Consider the following 18,317-nt stretch of genomic DNA (forward strand, 5'->3'; position numbering starts at 1 on the left):
TGTATAAAGGTGATTTAAAAAAAAATAAACAAATAAACAAATAAACAAACAAAGCTCTCTACTAAATCAAAATTTAATGATTTTATATTTTATTTTTAATATGTTATTTTTAAATTTTTAATAATATTAAATTTATATAAATAATAAAAAACATATATTATTAGATATTATTTTCAACATTTAAATGTTCTAATATTGATAAGTATTGATAGTTAACTTGTACATTAAAAAAATGTAAAACATTAAAAAAAAATTAATAATTTTAAAAAAGTATAATTTTTGAAATACAAATTTATGAAGAATAAAGTAAGATTTAATACTAAATATTTAATTGTATTATGTTTATACATTCATACATATTACATTACATTACAATATATAATGAAAAAAAAAGAATATATATAAAACATACTAGTATTAAATTGAAAAGAATTAACTTGCTTACCAAATATTATAAACTTTATATTTCTATATTTCTATATATATATATATATATATATATATATATTTAAGAGAGGTATAGCCAGGCGGACACCTTCCTTTTATTGTGTGCACAACACCCTCTCTCTCAGGTGCCACACAACTTTGTGCACACAGTAAAAAAAAAATAGGATGAATTTACAATAAAAGATTTGTGTGCAATGGTTTACTATTATAATTATTATACTGAATTTAACAAAATTCTATTGTACATTTGTTTTCATCCATTCATTCAGTATAAAAGGATTATTAATTTTATTTAGAGAATCTTTTAAGCACAAAAGCTTAAATTATATATATATATATATATATATATATTAGAATTTGAAAATATATAATTTTTTGTTTAAAAATATACTAATAATATTAAGATTATTAAGTTTTGAAGGAATATTTCAATGAAAAAGAATTTAATAATATCCAAAAAGACATTCAAATATAAAGATCTAAAATATCCTTCCTTTTTGGGTTTTTCGGATTCATCAAAAAGTCGTTCCTCAAGACAACGTAATCAATTCAGCATACAAGTCCTCAAACAACCACTGAAAATATCTGTAAAAAGAATCAACAACTATATATATATATATATATATATATATTCTCAACATGGAAAATGTTGAGAAGAAACCGAACAAATCCATCAAGAGAAGACACAAACACACAATCTCGCGACATTATAAAACAAAAGAATCATGCCCTTTTTCCTGCTCAAAACCTGAGCGAAGAGACTGAGTATGCAGCCACGCAGACTGCATGCAAGTTGGTTTAACACCCTCAGTCCGAATCCGTGCTCTGGAACATCGTTGCCCACGTCGACGCATTCGCCGCTGCATGCGACTTCTGTTGCGAGATCAAACGCGTCGACGAGGCGATGCATTTCTACAACCTGCCCACGGCAGATTAAAGTGGAACCAACGGAGTCCATCTGATCTAGTTACTCGAAGGATAGATTTCTGGTTGTAACAGTCTGATCGAAGGATGTGATAGTGCCCCAGTTTCGGTTACAAGCATCTAGCTCACGTCAGACAAGGAAAGATTCACCGAACAGCATAAAAGTGCTTTTATGCAGTACGTGGAACAATAGCGTTACCCACCGACGATCAGAAAAGTTGCTTGAGAGTGACGAACGGCTGACTGAAGGCTCCCGTGTTATGACTGGCGAGATTGCAGAAGATATATTAGTTTAGGTGATGAAAAGAAACAAGTTTCGCATTCATGGGCGTTGGGTAAGAACATAAGCACGGGATGTAACTGCGAGCGTGTGACTTGGCATTGTAGACAGGTTACTGTTACTAAAACGGTGTATGCAGTGCATGAGGCGGTTGCATTGCAAAGAAGATTACATGGGTGGGTGGGATCGCATGTCGTACGACATTGTTTCTGAATGAAGCTGTGGTTCTGTTCTGCTCTAGCCATGCGTGACAATTTTTTTATTGAATTGTGGCATGAATGAATCTCCACAGGGTCGTTGATATCATTCTATCTGAACCATCACTGTCAGCTGCGACTTGAAGTTAATTCTGATCTATCTTAAATGCGAGATATGCCGCTTGGCACGCCAGCTGCAAGGATGTACAGCGATAAGGACGACTGCGACCAGTGTCTCGAAAAAAATGCAAGCAATATTTAGTTCGTTGATTGGGTCCAACAGCTCCGACAACGGTGCCGCTTATACTCCAGTGGCTGGACGGTAAAGAGATGTGAATGATTCAAATTTCAAACTATATGTGAAGTTTGTCAGTAAGAAACCACTATTAATCAAATGTGATAAACAAACTACAACCACTTTCCATCGTTAGGTAGCAATATCACGCTGCCTGAGAGAATACCTGACTTAAACTAGAATTGCGGCACGAGTTATACTTGCGAAGTAAACTCGGGTTGCTTCCGTTCCAAGCATAACAAAGGGAGTTGTACATTGAGTGCTCCAGTTTGAATATTGGCCTCAACTTTGATGGAGGCCCGAAGATCACGTAATCCACCCTCCATTCTGATGAGCATTGTGGAGTTAACCTCGAAGCCTTGAACATCTTCGTGTAATGAACCTCTATTGTGGAGTCCGAAGTCGATTTGAACCATACATGACTGTTGTCTGAATTGCTTCGGTCATTACGCCTCAATTCTTTTACCTGAGTAAAGCGATCGATACCATGTGCCCCGAAGCTTCATCATAAAAGAATGAGCAATTACAAGTGGTGACTTGTTCAAAGTAGATGGATGACTCCAGCCAAAATCTTGGCCGGGAGTCATGCATCTCCTCTCACCAGTTAAGATGTCAGCGTTCAAAGCGGTCTTGCAGGCGCGTCATGTAAAGCCGAAGTAGCAGGTCTTTGAGGTCGCCGACCATATGTAATCACCATGACCACGTCTCCGACATGTGTAACAGATCCATCTGGGGCCTTCCAAGCCTTGCCTTCGGACAATAATTGGGGAGTGCTTGGATCAACAACATGAGTAATTGGGGCTTGCCAAATACCATCCCGTACTTGTTGCAGAGGAATACTCGGTACTAGAGACTGCCCTTTACAAGTGAGCTCCACCTACACATGTCCAACAGTAGAATGTTAAGTCCGCCTTACATCTTCAAATATTTCCTCCAGAGGTTTTGCAAATCCTACCAAACCCAGAGCAACAGAATGGCATGCGGATGATATTAAGAGCAATACTGTTTTGTTCGGAATCTGGCGGTTGTACCTCATCCTCACTATCTAAACCCAGTTTGTTCGCCAGATATTTCTTCACTGCTGCCACTGTCATGTTGCCATCTCTGTCCAGATTCACAAATAGTGGGAAAATTAATTTAGAGTAAGGAATCCACTGGAATAAGCAGGGAGTAATAACGATTGTTCAGAAGACAAACTCGGTAAACTGTAGATGCCATCTAGATGTTACAGTAGACAGCAGCAGCGTGATGTCACCACATGATCGAGATCGCATTAAGAGACTTACACGACTCGTATGTATCCAGTTGGTATCTGCTGCGTCGGGGAAGCTTCTGGCCTGCATTCAAGACAGTGAACACGCCCCATCAACAGACCTGACCAAAACTGCAGACGATAACTTAGTCCACGTAGTCAAAACGTCAGAAAGTATCCGAATCCTGGATTAAGCGAGAACTCTACAAGAGGAAGAAATCCACGTTTCACGGGATTCTGCAAGCTGCGCAACTGCCTGTCGGACGTCAATCTGAACAGGCCAGGGTATCAAGAGCAGCGTCGGCCACGTAGTTTACAACACATTCTCCCAGATGCATGTCAAGCTGGCTCAGGTCTCAGCATGTATGGACAAATGCATCACTTCCAGCACATATGAACAAAAACCTGGGCGCTAGACTAAAATATGCAGCCCTGTTAAAGTCAGTCAACTAAGTGTTTAGACAAGCCGAAGCCTTGGTTAACTTACTGGGAACTTGATGCTTGGAGGGTGAACCACAAGCCAGGTCGGGGAGCGTGGGGACGCAAGATTCTTCTTTGCCTCTCCAAAGAAGCTGCAGGTGCTCGTGCTCGCACCTTGCTTCCACTACTTGAAGGTGTACCGAGGAACCTTGACAAGCTTGCATCTGTGCGTGGGTCGAAAGCACGACCCGGTTGAGATCGTTGTGCTGGTGGGAACATAGTGGCTCTGTGCATGCGTTGGAGCTCGGTGAGAGGCTCTTCCTTGGCTCCCTGGTGTCACCACAATCATTTCAGTCAGCACAAGAGAGTCCTTTCATTATATATTGTGATGATCTTGAATAGAAGATGTCCTTTCGTCCGAATTTGACACGACAGTTCTGGCGGGCACCTGGTCATGAAGTTCATCTACACTACGCAGTAGAAAGCACAATTTGCATTCAAACTGAGATGCAAATCGTAACGCTACGATCCAGCACATGGACAACACCACGAGCTTGCGAGTCTTCCAGAAACTCCCCTTTGCCCTTTCGATTTTTTATATGTCTGAGGTCTTATTAATTCACATGTATTTGCAGTATTAAAAGCGTGTCCAATTGCTTAAGTAGTAAGCATTTAGCCATTCACCAATACACCTGTAGCTCTCGATGCCCTAGTACTGAATTACTAAGGTACATTGGTACCTATACACAGAAAAAACTTTGAAAACGCTACTTGTCTTGTCGACGACTCCGACCACACCACTCTAACCATTTAACCATTTTTATATTTTAAAGAAAAACTTTGGTAAATGAACCATATTCGTCACATCCGAGAGCTAAACGAATAGTGTCCAGTGGCGGTTCCAATGCAAGAAAGAACCCGATGATTCTGATTTGAAATTTTCTTGCCAGTATGCACATTCGAGACACCGATCACTAGCATTCTATGAGCCACGAAAAAGGAATCGATACTATCGATCGCGCTGCCATCACTCAGGTCCGAACGACGAGCTGTTAAAACGAAAAATCGTAACATATTAAATGTGTACATAGCTCAAGGTTTTCCAAGCTTAAGTACAGAGACAAGTTCTAGTGAAGGCCTGCCCAAGAATGGGACATCGAGATCGAGACGGGATGATATCTTGAGATGGCTCGATCACGAGCCATCGCATTCTATTCGATCGATTGGGCGATGTCATGAAGTGTCACCCTGACACCGGGACTTTCATCTACATTATTAAGCGACCTGAACAGCAAATCTAGATAGAAAGTGCACCTCTTTTTCTTGTGGGACTATATCGAGTAGGAATGATTAAGGATGGTCAAAATCATGCAGCAAGAAAATACCTGATCGGAACCCTGGAACCTTTCAACGGCACGTTTGAGAGCTTCCATGTACTCTTCACGATCCACACAAGGCATCATCAACTCCGCTGCTGGCCTCTGGCTTGAAGGAGATGCTCCAAAACCGCTGGGCATATTCAGAGTGTTGCCACCAACTCGGTGCAGCAGGTTACGCCAGGCCAGCTCGGGATCCACGCCCTGCGCATGAGGCGATTGCACGCCCAAAAGCGACGTCGAAGCCCCCCCGCTACCACCAGGTGCAGATCTCATCCTATCTCTGAACGCTAATTGATTTGCCACGTTCAGCAGTTCGGCTACATTCGGGGGTGTTTGTGGGGGATCGTGGGAGCTCGGCATCCAGGGAAGAGGCGCCGCAGGCCCCGTTTGAAATTCGTCGCGACTATGACCAGAACTAGGACCAGCACCAGTGTAACTTGCGGGATGCCCTGATGACCTCCAGGCATTGACGGAGGTAGTGTCTGTTTGCTCGGATCTGAACTGCTGCAGGACTCGAGCGGTATGAAATGGCAAGGTGGATAAGTTTGAGAACGTCGGTGGGGGGTAACCTCTCTGCAAAATTGGAATTGATGGTGACAAGAAAAGTTCAGTGTTACCGCCAGACGCAGGTGCCGGCTGCACCACACGTGGGGCTTGTACGCTAGAATCGACCCAGCTAGAATCTTTGCTGCGTGGCCGTGGTTCCAAAAATAAGGGTCTGGAAAGTCCTGATCGATGACTAGACTCGGGATTCAAGTCCGGATAACGCCTAGAGGTTTCTCCAGAGTGTGTGGATGCAGCCAGTTGAGATCCGTATGGAGAAGAGGTATTCCTCGTGGACGTGCTCCCGTGCACATCTACGGGATGTTGTCTTGACGTCTCTTCATTCTCTGAGCTACCACCAAACTTGAAAAAATCTCTGATACCGAGTTGCAGCAGGTCAGTGGAACTGGTCGGGGAATTTAGTATGGGGCTTTGCTGCTCTTCACTTGGTTCGTCTTCTGCAGACTCATCAGATTGTCGACAATTACCTAGACTCAACTTCAACCATTCGCCAGAGCCACTAGCCATGGTCTTCCTCTTGCGGGAGGGCTGTCGGATGCTCAGCTGCGGTTTAGAACTATTGACTGATTTTTTATCTTGAGATTCCTTCCAAATGCGACGTGTAGAAAGCAAAAATTGCGAAGTAGATTGTGTGTCATCACAACCCGGAGATTCAATACCTTGCGGAGAAACGTTCTGTGTTGAGCTAAAGTGCAATTCCGACTGCCGTCGCTCCGAAACCTGATCTACATTTTCCTGCTCTACCTGCTTATCATCAGAAGTACGTTGTGGCGAGGCTACTTCAGGTGTGCCTCGACTGGCGGACACATGAGCACCACTGTCAATGTCCTCCAGTGTGCTTGATTTAGGACTATCTAAATCTGCCATATGCTGCTCGGCTGTCAGGTCGGAAGCTTCACAGGCTTCCAAACTCGAAATCTCTGCTATAGGTTCAGACTCCAAGAGTGCGGAATGTGTTTCCAAACCATCTGCGAGCTTACACCCGAATCTTCTCCTCTTTAATGGTGACGACCAGATTGACAGTGTCTTCGGTTCCTGATCAGAAGCAGGTGTGCAAACATTGGCAATCGTGATCTGCATGTCATCAACCTGGATCCTTTCCTTCGTCATGCACCCAATAAATCTCCGAGTGGTTTCCACAGGAAGGGGCACCCGAACCGTTGAAACACCACTATCCTCTGGTAAAGACATGTGGGAAAGTGCTTCGTCGGCGATCGAGACTCCTTCAACTTCCGGCAATCTGTTGTGGCATTCAGGAACTTCAGGCAGATCATGGTGTACGATAGTGTTCGGAAGGAAGGTGCAATCTAGGGCAGATGGTCTCGCGTCCTCTAGTTCCCGCTGTTCGGCCTCCGACCTGTCATGACACCATTCCCAAGACCCATTCCTTGAAAATCGAGTCATCTGGTCAACTTCATCCGAATATGAAAAGTTCAATGGTAGAAGCGCTACGACTCTACGGGGCACAATCCTACTCTAAAGCGTTCCTGAAATACTAGGCAAAAATCCAACTCCACAGGAAGGCTTGAACAGACGGTTCTGTTAAGCTCCTTTCAAGAACATGTAGCTTTCTTTGAGCGCTCGACACTATCACTAAGAGGGAGAGGAAAATCCACTAGCCCTGCGATGGTTGCTCCCCCCCCCCTGCAACGGAAGGAAGATCTTGCAAACCGTGCACCCACCCCACTCATTGACGTGAGGGAGTACTGCCAATTGGATAAGGACCTTTCATTTTAAATAGTTTTAATTGAAAAACAAAGGAAATTGTACCACAGACAGACGACGATCTCTTTGTCGCCGTGGAAAGGAGGTGAATGCGGTGGTGATAAGAAGAGTGTTGGACTACATCGACTTACCTGTGCACCATTCATGACCCACGACTGATAATCATGTTCCGTGCACTTCAAGCCAGTGGTCGGCACTGGAAATCCGGTACCAACGAAAATAAGATCATAGGACTTTCGGTGATATATCACACTCTCCCTCGCGAAGGGCGGCAATGTTACGAGACTGTAAGCGGAACGAGATGTTACCAGCTGATTGAATTGCATACCTGGGACTAGCTTCGCCTGCTTCCTCTCGATTCAACGTGAAGCTGCGAGCAATAAAAGTGTCGCTTGTATCGAACGGAGCTCGAGTCCACATGCTGAAGAATCACCTGTGAGCACCCCGCGGCCATGAAATGCCCTACTTTCTCTCTACAATCAGGCTCATATCTCCCATTCGGATACAAATGTAAATCTTCAAGGCCAACTAACACAGAAACTGCACAAATGCGCAACGCTTTCCCAGCTCGAGTACAAAGCTCCAGCTTCATCATCCTCCTCCGCGACGTCTCACATAAGCGAATGTGCCAAAAGAGTATTTCCCGGAACCATTGCAGCCTCAGTTTCTTCGAGGATCAGACAGCAAGGCATTCATTCATGGTCCACCAGACTCGGCGGTCATGTGCACAGCGCACGTCCGCTGCAGTATGGACGATCTACAGCTAGCTAGTGAAGACAGCTACTCTTTGCAGCAAAGATATTGACATTTTGACTTGTGTCGGAACGTGGACATCCCACGGGTATGTGCGTAAAGCACAGTAGGTGAATTTGGAAACACCTATTTGGAGAAGAAGGGGAAGAAGAAAAACAATAAGAGGACAAAAAAAAATAACAAAAACGAAATCGAGACCGAAAATATTTTTAAAAATAAACACAGAAAAGTTCTCACTGAGACTAGAAATGAGAGTGTACAGGAAAAACGATTAGAGCCGGTAAGGGGGGTGAGAATAGGACACTGATCATTCAGACCCTTCGTTCCTGGCAGGAGTAAAATTTTCTACAAACTCATTCATGAATTCAAAATGTGCTTGTCTCGCTCCAAGCGATGAAGACCGCCACCAAAAGATCGCTACAGATAGAAAGACGCAGAAAACCTACGGGCCTATAACGTGTGGCTGCAAAGTGGCAAGAACGTTGTCGACAGAGTCAAAGTGGCTAAGCACAAGAGCCTCGTTCTAGACTAGATAATCAATGGCCAGCTTCTTCTTCTGCTGCTTCTTCTGCTTCTTCAGCAGGTCAAAGAAGCTCCATGCGAGAAAAAGGGCAGAAATCCAACCACATGGACAGTGATTCGAGTACTGAACTCAGGCCCATCTCCTTCACTCATCAAACCCTTGACCCACGATGGCGTCCATCGCAACTAAATCAGACCCAAGCCTGTCATTCAAGTTGTTGCAGCAGCAGAAGTGGGCACATGTATGGGTCCCGTAGGCGTCCAAGGCTAACGTAAGCCGGCCACTACAGCCCGCCAGCCAGCCGGAGGACGAAAAAACCAAGATCAACGCTTACTTTATATCATGAATTTCTACACTAACCCTGACACTCTCTCTCTCTCTCGCCCTCTTTCGCACTCCTCACTCCATCTACCTACTCTCTCTTCCTTCTCTCTCTCTCTCCCCTTATCGTGCATGACTATGAATCTTCGTGATGACTCAGGCAGGCCGGCTTGCAAAACCATCTCACTCTCTCTACACCCCCCAATATTTTCTGTTAAGAACGGATTAAAGAAAACCTGGACGCGCTCTCCGCTATGTGTCACCGTTTCGAATGCGTTGTATTATACATTCAGTCCAGCGGAAGGGAAAGGGGGTGGGACGGGGGGAGGGGGGGAGGGAGGACCCGGACGAAGGTAGAGGGACGCAAGATGAGGTGGGGTAGTACTAATAATCGGCAGCATAAGACTGAAGGAGGTGCGTGAAAAGCATGGTTAGTTGTCGGTGGCAGTTGTCTGTGATGGCGTATTCACCTGGTCGTTTGTAATTACGTCTCTTCCTCGAGATTAGGCGGGACGCAGATCCACTAGATCATTCCCACCAGCACTCACTCGCTCGCTCCCTGCCGCTTTTTAATCCCCATCATCGGCTCCGCCCATGACTGAATTTTACTCCAGCTCCGACTTTCTTACCCTTCCCGCATCCCCTGCATTGACGACGTTCGTCCTCACCTTCAGACAGTCATGCTCGATGATGTCACAGGGGCTAAGTTTGGCACCACTGGACCTTTATTCGTCAACTGTGCATGACGATGCCCCGAACTGGAAGCTGATCTAGTTTTACTAGCCCAGCTGCGGTGAATGATTTCTCACCCTACCCCCCGCTGCCCTCTTTCTGTTTCTGTTCCTCTCCTCCCCACAGATCCTCTTGGGCTCCATGAAGAAGCTGGAGCCTCGAATTACCTCGAGCAATCAATCCACCCCCGCCAGCAGCTCCAGCAACAGCAGTCTCCGACGTCTGCAACAACTGCGCAGCTCCTTCGCTCCACTCCACTCCATCCCACTGCACTGCACTTCACTCAACAGTCTCTCCTTTTCCCGTATTCCTCTCCTTTCTCTTTTCTGGTAATCAAGCTTTTCTATCTTTCTGCTACTGTTCCTGTTTCTTTACCCTTTCCCTCTACCTGTGTTGTTGTTACTGTTGCTAACTTTGTCGATAATGTTGGTATTGTTCGTTCGTTCGTTCGTTCATTTGTTTGTTTGTTTGTTTTTTGTGGTTCCTATAATGGAAACATCCACCCCCCACTCAGATCCTCCCCACGATCATGTCATGTGTATTTCCACGTCTGCCGATAAAAGAAAAAGAATCAAAAAACAAAAAAACAAAAACAAATTCCTTCCTCGCTCACCCCTCCTCCCCACGGGCATGGGGCATGGGGCATGGGGGTCTTATAATCAGTTGTGGGTATTCTATGTGTTGTGGAGCACTTTCTTTCCTATTAGGAAATAACACAAAGTTGGAATACTTGGTTGCCTTTGTGTTCTAACTTGCACGTGCTCCATAAACTTGCCCTTGTGTTCTTAACTTAACATGCTTGATCTGTGATGTTCCTTACCAAGATATATTATATTATATCAACTTAGTTACCAAAAAAAACCTGGATGATTAGTTTCAGTTGTGGTCCTTTATTTATACTTATGGTTGATTTCTTACTTATTTCTGGTTGAATTTTTCTGGTTGAAAAATGAAATATTGATTGAATAAAATATTCAATATAGGAGTTACAATTAATATTTCATTTTTTCACTTTATTCACTTTATACGTGGATCCATAAGTTTGAAATACCATTTGGAAACTCCAATTCTGTCAAACTCATTTTTGCAATGTGATTAGCACTTGACTTTTTCACACACTAAGGAACCAAGAATATATATGTAGATACATCAGTATGTCATTTATTTATATTTTCACAAGTTCTCACCTCATTGGTAGTTTCTTACCTACTGTATTTTCTCACATTGAAGCTAACCTTTCAAAAAATAAATATATAAATAAATAAAGGGTATAAATTTCAATCAATAAACATGAAAAATCTGACCTTCAAATGAATAGATCAAATGTGAGATACACTGGAAGCACTAGCATATTTGTAGATTTAAAAATTCCTAAGCATTGAGCATGGATATGCCTAATGTCAAATACCAATGGTGGGAAAGGACATCCAATTTGTTGCTAAATTAAATTTATTTTAGGTATTATAAAAATAAAAATAACTCACAACCATTTTAAGATCATTTTTATACTAAGACTACATTGACCCCTTCAACACACAGCTCCAATGTATGAACCACTCCTTAAACATGCACTAAAGTCATTGTATATTGTGTATGTATATATGTGTGTGTGTGTGTATATATATATATATATATATATATCAATGTGTGAATGTATGAACCACTCCTTAAACATGCACTAAAGTCATTGTATATTGTGTATGTATATATGTGTGTGTGTGTGTATATATATATATATATATATCAATGTGTGAATGTATGAACCACTCCTTAAACATGCACTAAAGTCATTGTATATTGTGTATGTATATATGTGTGTGTGTGTATATATATATATATATATATATATCAATGTGTGAATGTATGAACCACTCCTTAAACATGCACTAAAGTCATTGTATATTGTGTATGTATATATGTGTGTGTGTGTATATATATATATATATATATATATCAATGTGTGAATGTATGAACCACTCCTTAAACATGCACTAAAGTCATTGTATATTGTGTATGTATATATGTGTGTGTGTGTATATATATATATATATATATATATCAATGTGTGAATGTATGAACCACTCCTTAAACATGCACTAAAGTCATTGTATATTGTGTATGTATATATGTGTGTGTGTGTGTGTATATATATATATATATATATCAATGTGTGAATGTATGAACCACTCCTTAAACATGCACTAAAGTCATTGTATATTGTGTATGTATATATGTGTGTGTGTGTGTATATATATATATATATATATCAATGTGTGAATGTATGAACCACTCCTTAAACATGCACTAAAGTCATTGTATATTGTGTATGTATATATGTGTGTGTGTGTATATATATATATATATATATATATATCAATGTGTGAATGTATGAACCACTCCTTAAACATGCACTAAAGTCATTGTATATTGTGTATGTATATATGTGTGTGTGTGTGTGTATATATATATATATATATATCAATGTGTGAATGTATGAACCACTCCTTAAACATGCACTAAAGTCATTGTATATTGTGTATGTATATATGTGTGTGTGTGTGTGTATATATATATATATATATATCAATGTGTGAATGTATGAACCACTCCTTAAACATGCACTAAAGTCATTGTATATCGTGTATGTATGTATGTGTGTGTGTATATATATATATATATATATATCAATGTGTGAGCAAGAAGAAGTTTTGCACTTTGTCTGCATTGAGGTTGACAACATAATTGTACCATTGTACTTTGGTTTTGCTAGAGGAATCACACCCCAATTTTCAAGCAGGAAATGGCACAAGCCTAGGTCAACCTGGGGAAGGCAGTGCAAATAAAAAACAAAAAAACAAATACAAATACATGGCAGAAACCATAAGAATAAATAAATAAAGATGAAGAAGAAAGGAAAAAGAAGGCTGACTGGGCCGAACAGAGCAGGCAGCATAAATGTCGAATATTCGTTCAGTTACTATGGCCTTCATCCACAAATGCATTTAATGTCTCCATTCTCGACGCTTAGTGGAAATAAGTAAAGTAAAGCATGTGTGTGGATATAAGTAAAGTAAAGCAAATAGTGTGACAATGAAAATAGTGTGGCAAAGCACTGGGAACTGTGTCATCCTTTTGGGCAGACTTTGAAAAGGTTGTTGTGCTGCCCAAGTCCAGATGCTCTCTCCCTCATCCTCTCGTGCTGCTTTGGACCATCTTCATGAGCTTCACTTTGCCTTAATATACTGCCCCCCTTTATTGTGTGCCCTGCAAAGAAGACGATGGAAAAAATATAATATAATATAAAGGATCATTCCTTGCTTTCTAATTTCTGTTTACTTTTATTTTCTATTGTATTTCCATGCATCATTTCTCACATGCATTTTGTGACTTTCATAGGGTTGTTAGTGACATTCAACTCCATCTAGCATGCAAATTAAAAGGTAATTACTTTCTGATTGCTTATTGTAAGTTGATCTCTACACATACACCTGGTTGTATCAGTACATGCTTCAACGCCATTTGCCAAATAAAATAAAATTATGCAACAATAGAATCACATCACAAATTTGTCCATAATGAAATTAACAACAATGATGTTTAGCATTGTTATTATTATTAGCAATATTGGGTTTGGTTTTACTTTGCACTTTCTGTCTCAGCTATCTCACTCTTCAAGGAAAGACAAATGCATGTCAAACATTTAAAATTTATGCTACTGTAATGAAAGAACAGGAGTGGATTGAGTTATTAATTGAATAAACTAGAGACACTTAAATTGCATATGACTCATCCAAAAAAAAAAGCACTTGACACCTTCATTTTGTGTGCTAAATGTAACTCGAGTACTTTGTAGAAACTAAGTTTTTTGACCTGTACAAAAACATTTTTTTATTTATTTATCTTGGTTTCAGATGACTTTGATTATTGGAACCTAGAAAAATCTCAGTCATTTTTTAATTTTTTTATGAGAGGAATTCTATCTATCTATATATATATATATAATACTTTTATTTTTCTATTTCATTCTGAAACATTTAGTTCGTGTAATTCATTTCCAATCAAAGCATAAGTTTTATGAATTTATTGTGGGCAGCTTTTGATGAGTATTAAAAAAAAAAAAATCCAATCACTCATTGGATTAATTTTATGTTCATAAAATCAATAGGTCGTTTAACCCAAAAAAAAAAAAGCAATTTTTTTTGTTATATAGTGATAAAAATTTATTCATTGTAGACACTTTTATTGAGAACTTCCATTTGTCACCACCTCCACTCCTATACTTTTGACAAAAATCCAACTTCAAAGATGTAATGAACATACCCAATAAGAGCAAGCGACAATTCACAAAAGAAATTTCTAGATATCTAAGCAACACACACACATACCCATATATATATATATATATATATATATATATAGATACTTAAAGGGCTCTTTCTGTCCAATATGTACGTTCCCCCTGTTCACGTTCTCATGTTCCCCATCTTTAAACTCTAATACACTAAAAGGAGAGTCCATCTCATGAACTACCCAGCTAGCAAAATTCATGGCATTCATTCTTTCCTCCTCCTTAATTTCTATTTTAGGGCCTTTTAGTGAATGTCTTCCTTTATTCCGTTTGACCGAAACCCACTCTGCCATGCAGGAAATCAAGGGGAATTCGGCCGATTTAGACCAGGGAACCCACTATTTATTCATTCAGCAGTTCATTTTTTTCTGTTTTTATTGTTGTTGTTGTTGTTGTTGTTTGTTTTTGGGGTGGGGCAAGGGCAGTACGTGAAGAAATACTACCCCTCCCCATGCACACGCACACAGCAGCAATGGCACATGAAAAACAAAACCCTTTGCAACGCTGGACCTGCCGCTGCTACACCTCGTTTTATTATTCTATTTAATTGCAAGCTTTTTTAAAAAAGGAGATGCCAAGCCAATGCACTTAATATGCTGCTGTCGTCCAGACTGATCACTAAACTTGGAGGCCTATTGATTCACCTATGGCCTCCAAATTAGGTGGCTCTGGATTCACTCTCCCCAGGTGTGCTTTCCTTGCCCTTCACACCCTCTTCTAAATTAAGGATGCAATCTTCGTGTCGAATTGACACCCAATTGAATATATAAATATATATCAAAAAATATATAAAATATAACACCTCTGGCCGTCGTATTGGAGATCAGTGGTAATGTGAAATAGGATGAATGAAACTTTGGATGGATGGATGATGCCACGGTGGCAGTGAGCTGGCAAAAGGAATCATCCGAAGCGGGTGGGAAGGGTACCTGACTGACTGACTGACTGACTGACTGACTGACAGACTTACAATCCCGCTGACGATAGATGATTTCTGTTGACCCTGTGTTAAGTGGAGAGTTAAAATTGAAGCATGTAGAAAAACAAAAAATCTGAGGCCAATTCAGTGATTTTCATGATTCAGTCTTCGAAATTGTCACCTGTATTTATATTTTGTAAGTGTGGAAATGTTCACACACATTGTGTATTTGTTCATTGGGATAGTGGTTTGCTTTTGTCAACTTCAGCTACATTCACTTATTTATTGACATTACAAACCAACCATTAGTATGTAAATCCCAAAAATTGAGTTCCAGATGTTTCAAAGACCACTACAGTTTTTTTTTATGTGCACACTCATGCAAAAATATTTTTTTATAATACACATCAAGAGGTTGTTTTTGTTGTACACAAATCAATCCACCATATTAAAAATAAAAATAAAGTGAAATAAAAAACCCTTGTTTGATTGAACCCATGGAATATCACTTTTTGATGCTCCCTACCACAATGACAAAGCAAAGACAAAAAAAAAAGGCCATGATTATCATCAATTAAGATAACTCACGAAACAAAGTCGCAAGACCCATGACAGTAAATGAATGTTTTTGATTCAACCAACACACACACACACACACACACAAAAAAAAAAAAAAAAAAAAAAAAAATTGTATATGTGCACGTAAAGATGTAGTGATAGACTTGCTTGTGAAGCAATACAATAGGACATCAGTTGCAAGATCCCAATTTGCACCCACATGATGAGCATTTTGCCACAACATCACCAAACCTGCAGGAAAGGCGGCATCTACTCACTCACTCACACACACAAACTCCTAAATTATAAAAGTGCATGGGGGTGGCAGCAAGTCTCATGCACTCACACAAATTTAGGGTTTTGGAATTGCACCAACATGTGCATTCACAATGCAAAGATAGACAGAGACCAAAAAGGAGCGGTGATTTGCATGGTGACAGTGGGGCATTCTCTTTCATGGGCAAATGTGGCAAGAAAGGAGGGACATTGGGGATGAATGAATCATATGTTTCTCTTTTCTGGTTCAATTTTTGTATTTAATTGCATGAGGAGGAAGCTATCCATGCATTGGGTTGGAATTGATGAGGATGCTTCCTGCTCTCATGCCTTCTTTTCCATAATTAGGGTTTCCCCCTTGCATTCCATTGGGTTGGGCTTGTCAAATGGGTACATATGGATTACACAAACAGCAAAGGTGGGTCCTCCCTCCATAATAACATGCTCTCACCTACTTTTCATCTGCTTGATCCTCCATTTTGAGCGCCTCATGCATGAGGTTCCAAAGGAAAATGTTTATTTTGGGAAGCTGAAACTGAGTTGTGAATCAACTCCACTATGGTCAAACATGAGGCCCTTGCCCACACTCACAAACTCACTCACACACATTACTGTAAATGTGTAAAATATATATAGTGTGAGAGAGAGATAATAAGAGGCTGTTTTGCCTGATATGTAAATATGTCCCTGAGATATTTAGAATGGATATAAGTTAGGCTTGTAGTGGTTCATTTTCAATTTTTATTTTTGTATGATTTTTTTTCCCAATTACAAGGGGGGTTTGAGTCCTTTGGAAATATATATATATATATATATATATATATTGGGTCTCTGCCACTATTGTTACTACTGACACACAACTGCATGAATGAAGCTCCTCATCCATACTTCTGAACCTGTACTATGTATGTGCACATATACACACATCCTTTTATAAATTTATATTTCAGCGGTACTTATATTAAAATGGGATTTAAAAGTATATCACAGTGTTTCATGTGGGGTGGTCTGGCTTATCATATGGATGAATGTATTTAAATGCCACACAAACGGAGAAAGATTCCACACATGACCTGTCACTTACAAGTGGATGAATAAAATTAAATAAAAATAAAAATAAAAAAATGGGAGTGAGGGAAAGTTTGATTTGTGACGAAAGGTCATTTGGCTTATGCAAGTTTCAGTTGCATAGTTATTGTCCTTTGGACCTGCAAATGAGAGCTATTCAGTTTTTATGTTATATGTTATACTCCAATTAATTAATGTCATCCCTCCACTAATTAATTAATTGGTATTATTATTATTTTAATGAATGAAATCATATGAGTATTGTTACTCAACATCAAGTATTATAAACTATATTTTTGATACATGGGTTTTCTGTATATGTTCGTAAAACTTGAGAAAAGCTATGTATTTGGAACACGAAAAAATAATAAAATAATCATAGTAATAAAATTTATGTATTTTGCATTACTGCTTTAAAAATGCATACAGTAAAGTTACTATGTTTTGTATAACTTTTGATTATAGTAAATTGAAACCAAGGATGACGAATGTCAATGAACTGAAAAAAAATGAAATTTTAAACGTATTGCAAAAGCAAATGCATACATTCACACAAATGATTGAGAACTTGGATTATGAAGCATCTTTTGTCTCAAGTACATAATAAATATAAAATATGTATTCTCACCTCCTGCTGAAATCATTTCAAGCTTTTTCTGTTTTACTACCTTCCAATTTTAATTATAACAGTGATATTAGTATTTCAAATGTCCAGGCATGCTCTCTGTAAAAAAACACATAAAAACAAAAAAAATATCAAACAAACAGCAACACCAACAACAAAACAGCAAAAAGGCATTCCAAAATATTTGCAAAAAATTCTACCTTTTAAAATGTGATTTGATCAATAAATGGGAGTATGTATATATCTATATCTATATGTATATATATGAAACTCAGTTTTACATGTACTTTTTTCAAAGAAATCATAACATATTCTTTGGACTCAAGTTTGGAAACTGACTTTTAATGTTCTTCATATCTACAAAATTATGTTAACAAAAAAAATTGAAAATGGCTGTAAAGCACACGTAACTCTGATTTTTTTTTTTAAATAATTTAAATTTGTGCAATTCTATAGTCAAACGACTATGATATTTTTAATATTTTCAATTTTAATAAAATTATATAAGAAAAGAATTCCAAACTATTTTCAATTAGTCTAAAGTTGAAAGACAAAAGTTCTACATAAATTGAAAAAAAATATAATTAGAATTTCACCTTGATAAGTATGAATTGGTAGTTTCTTACTTATCAAATAGCATTTTTTAATACAAAAATTGAAAGTTAAATACAGTAATACCCATCTTCACATTAAACATTAAATATTACCACA

The 18,317-nt window shown here is 39.3% G+C and overlaps 1 protein-coding gene across 2 annotated transcripts; it reads right to left on the reverse strand.

Annotated features, from left to right (window-relative positions):
• Positions 1-1,895: 1,895 nt before the first annotated feature.
• Positions 1,896-9,431, reverse strand: LOC112283744 (uncharacterized). 2 transcript variants are annotated; one of them, XM_024522822.3, is made up of 6 exons: positions 7,812-9,431; positions 5,201-7,115; positions 3,883-4,145; positions 3,430-3,480; positions 3,175-3,247; positions 1,896-3,020 (listed from the first exon to the last, which is right to left on the reverse strand). In XM_024522822.3, exons 1-6 carry the CDS (start codon positions 7,901-7,903, stop codon positions 2,763-2,765), a joined length of 2,652 nt encoding a protein of 883 aa, XP_024378590.1. In that variant the 5' UTR covers positions 7,904-9,431; the 3' UTR covers positions 1,896-2,762. The 2 variants fall into 2 exon arrangements, with proteins under 2 accessions (XP_024378590.1, XP_024378591.1); XM_024522823.3 differs by lacking the exon at positions 7,812-9,431 and adding an exon at positions 7,615-7,758.
• Between the last annotated feature and the right edge of the window lie 8,886 nt (positions 9,432-18,317).

This window comes from Physcomitrium patens, chromosome 6, assembly GCF_059467195.1.
Source record: "Physcomitrium patens ecotype Gransden chromosome 6, ASM5946719v1, whole genome shotgun sequence".
In the NCBI taxonomy this organism is placed as follows: Eukaryota; Viridiplantae; Streptophyta; class Bryopsida; order Funariales; family Funariaceae; genus Physcomitrium; species Physcomitrium patens.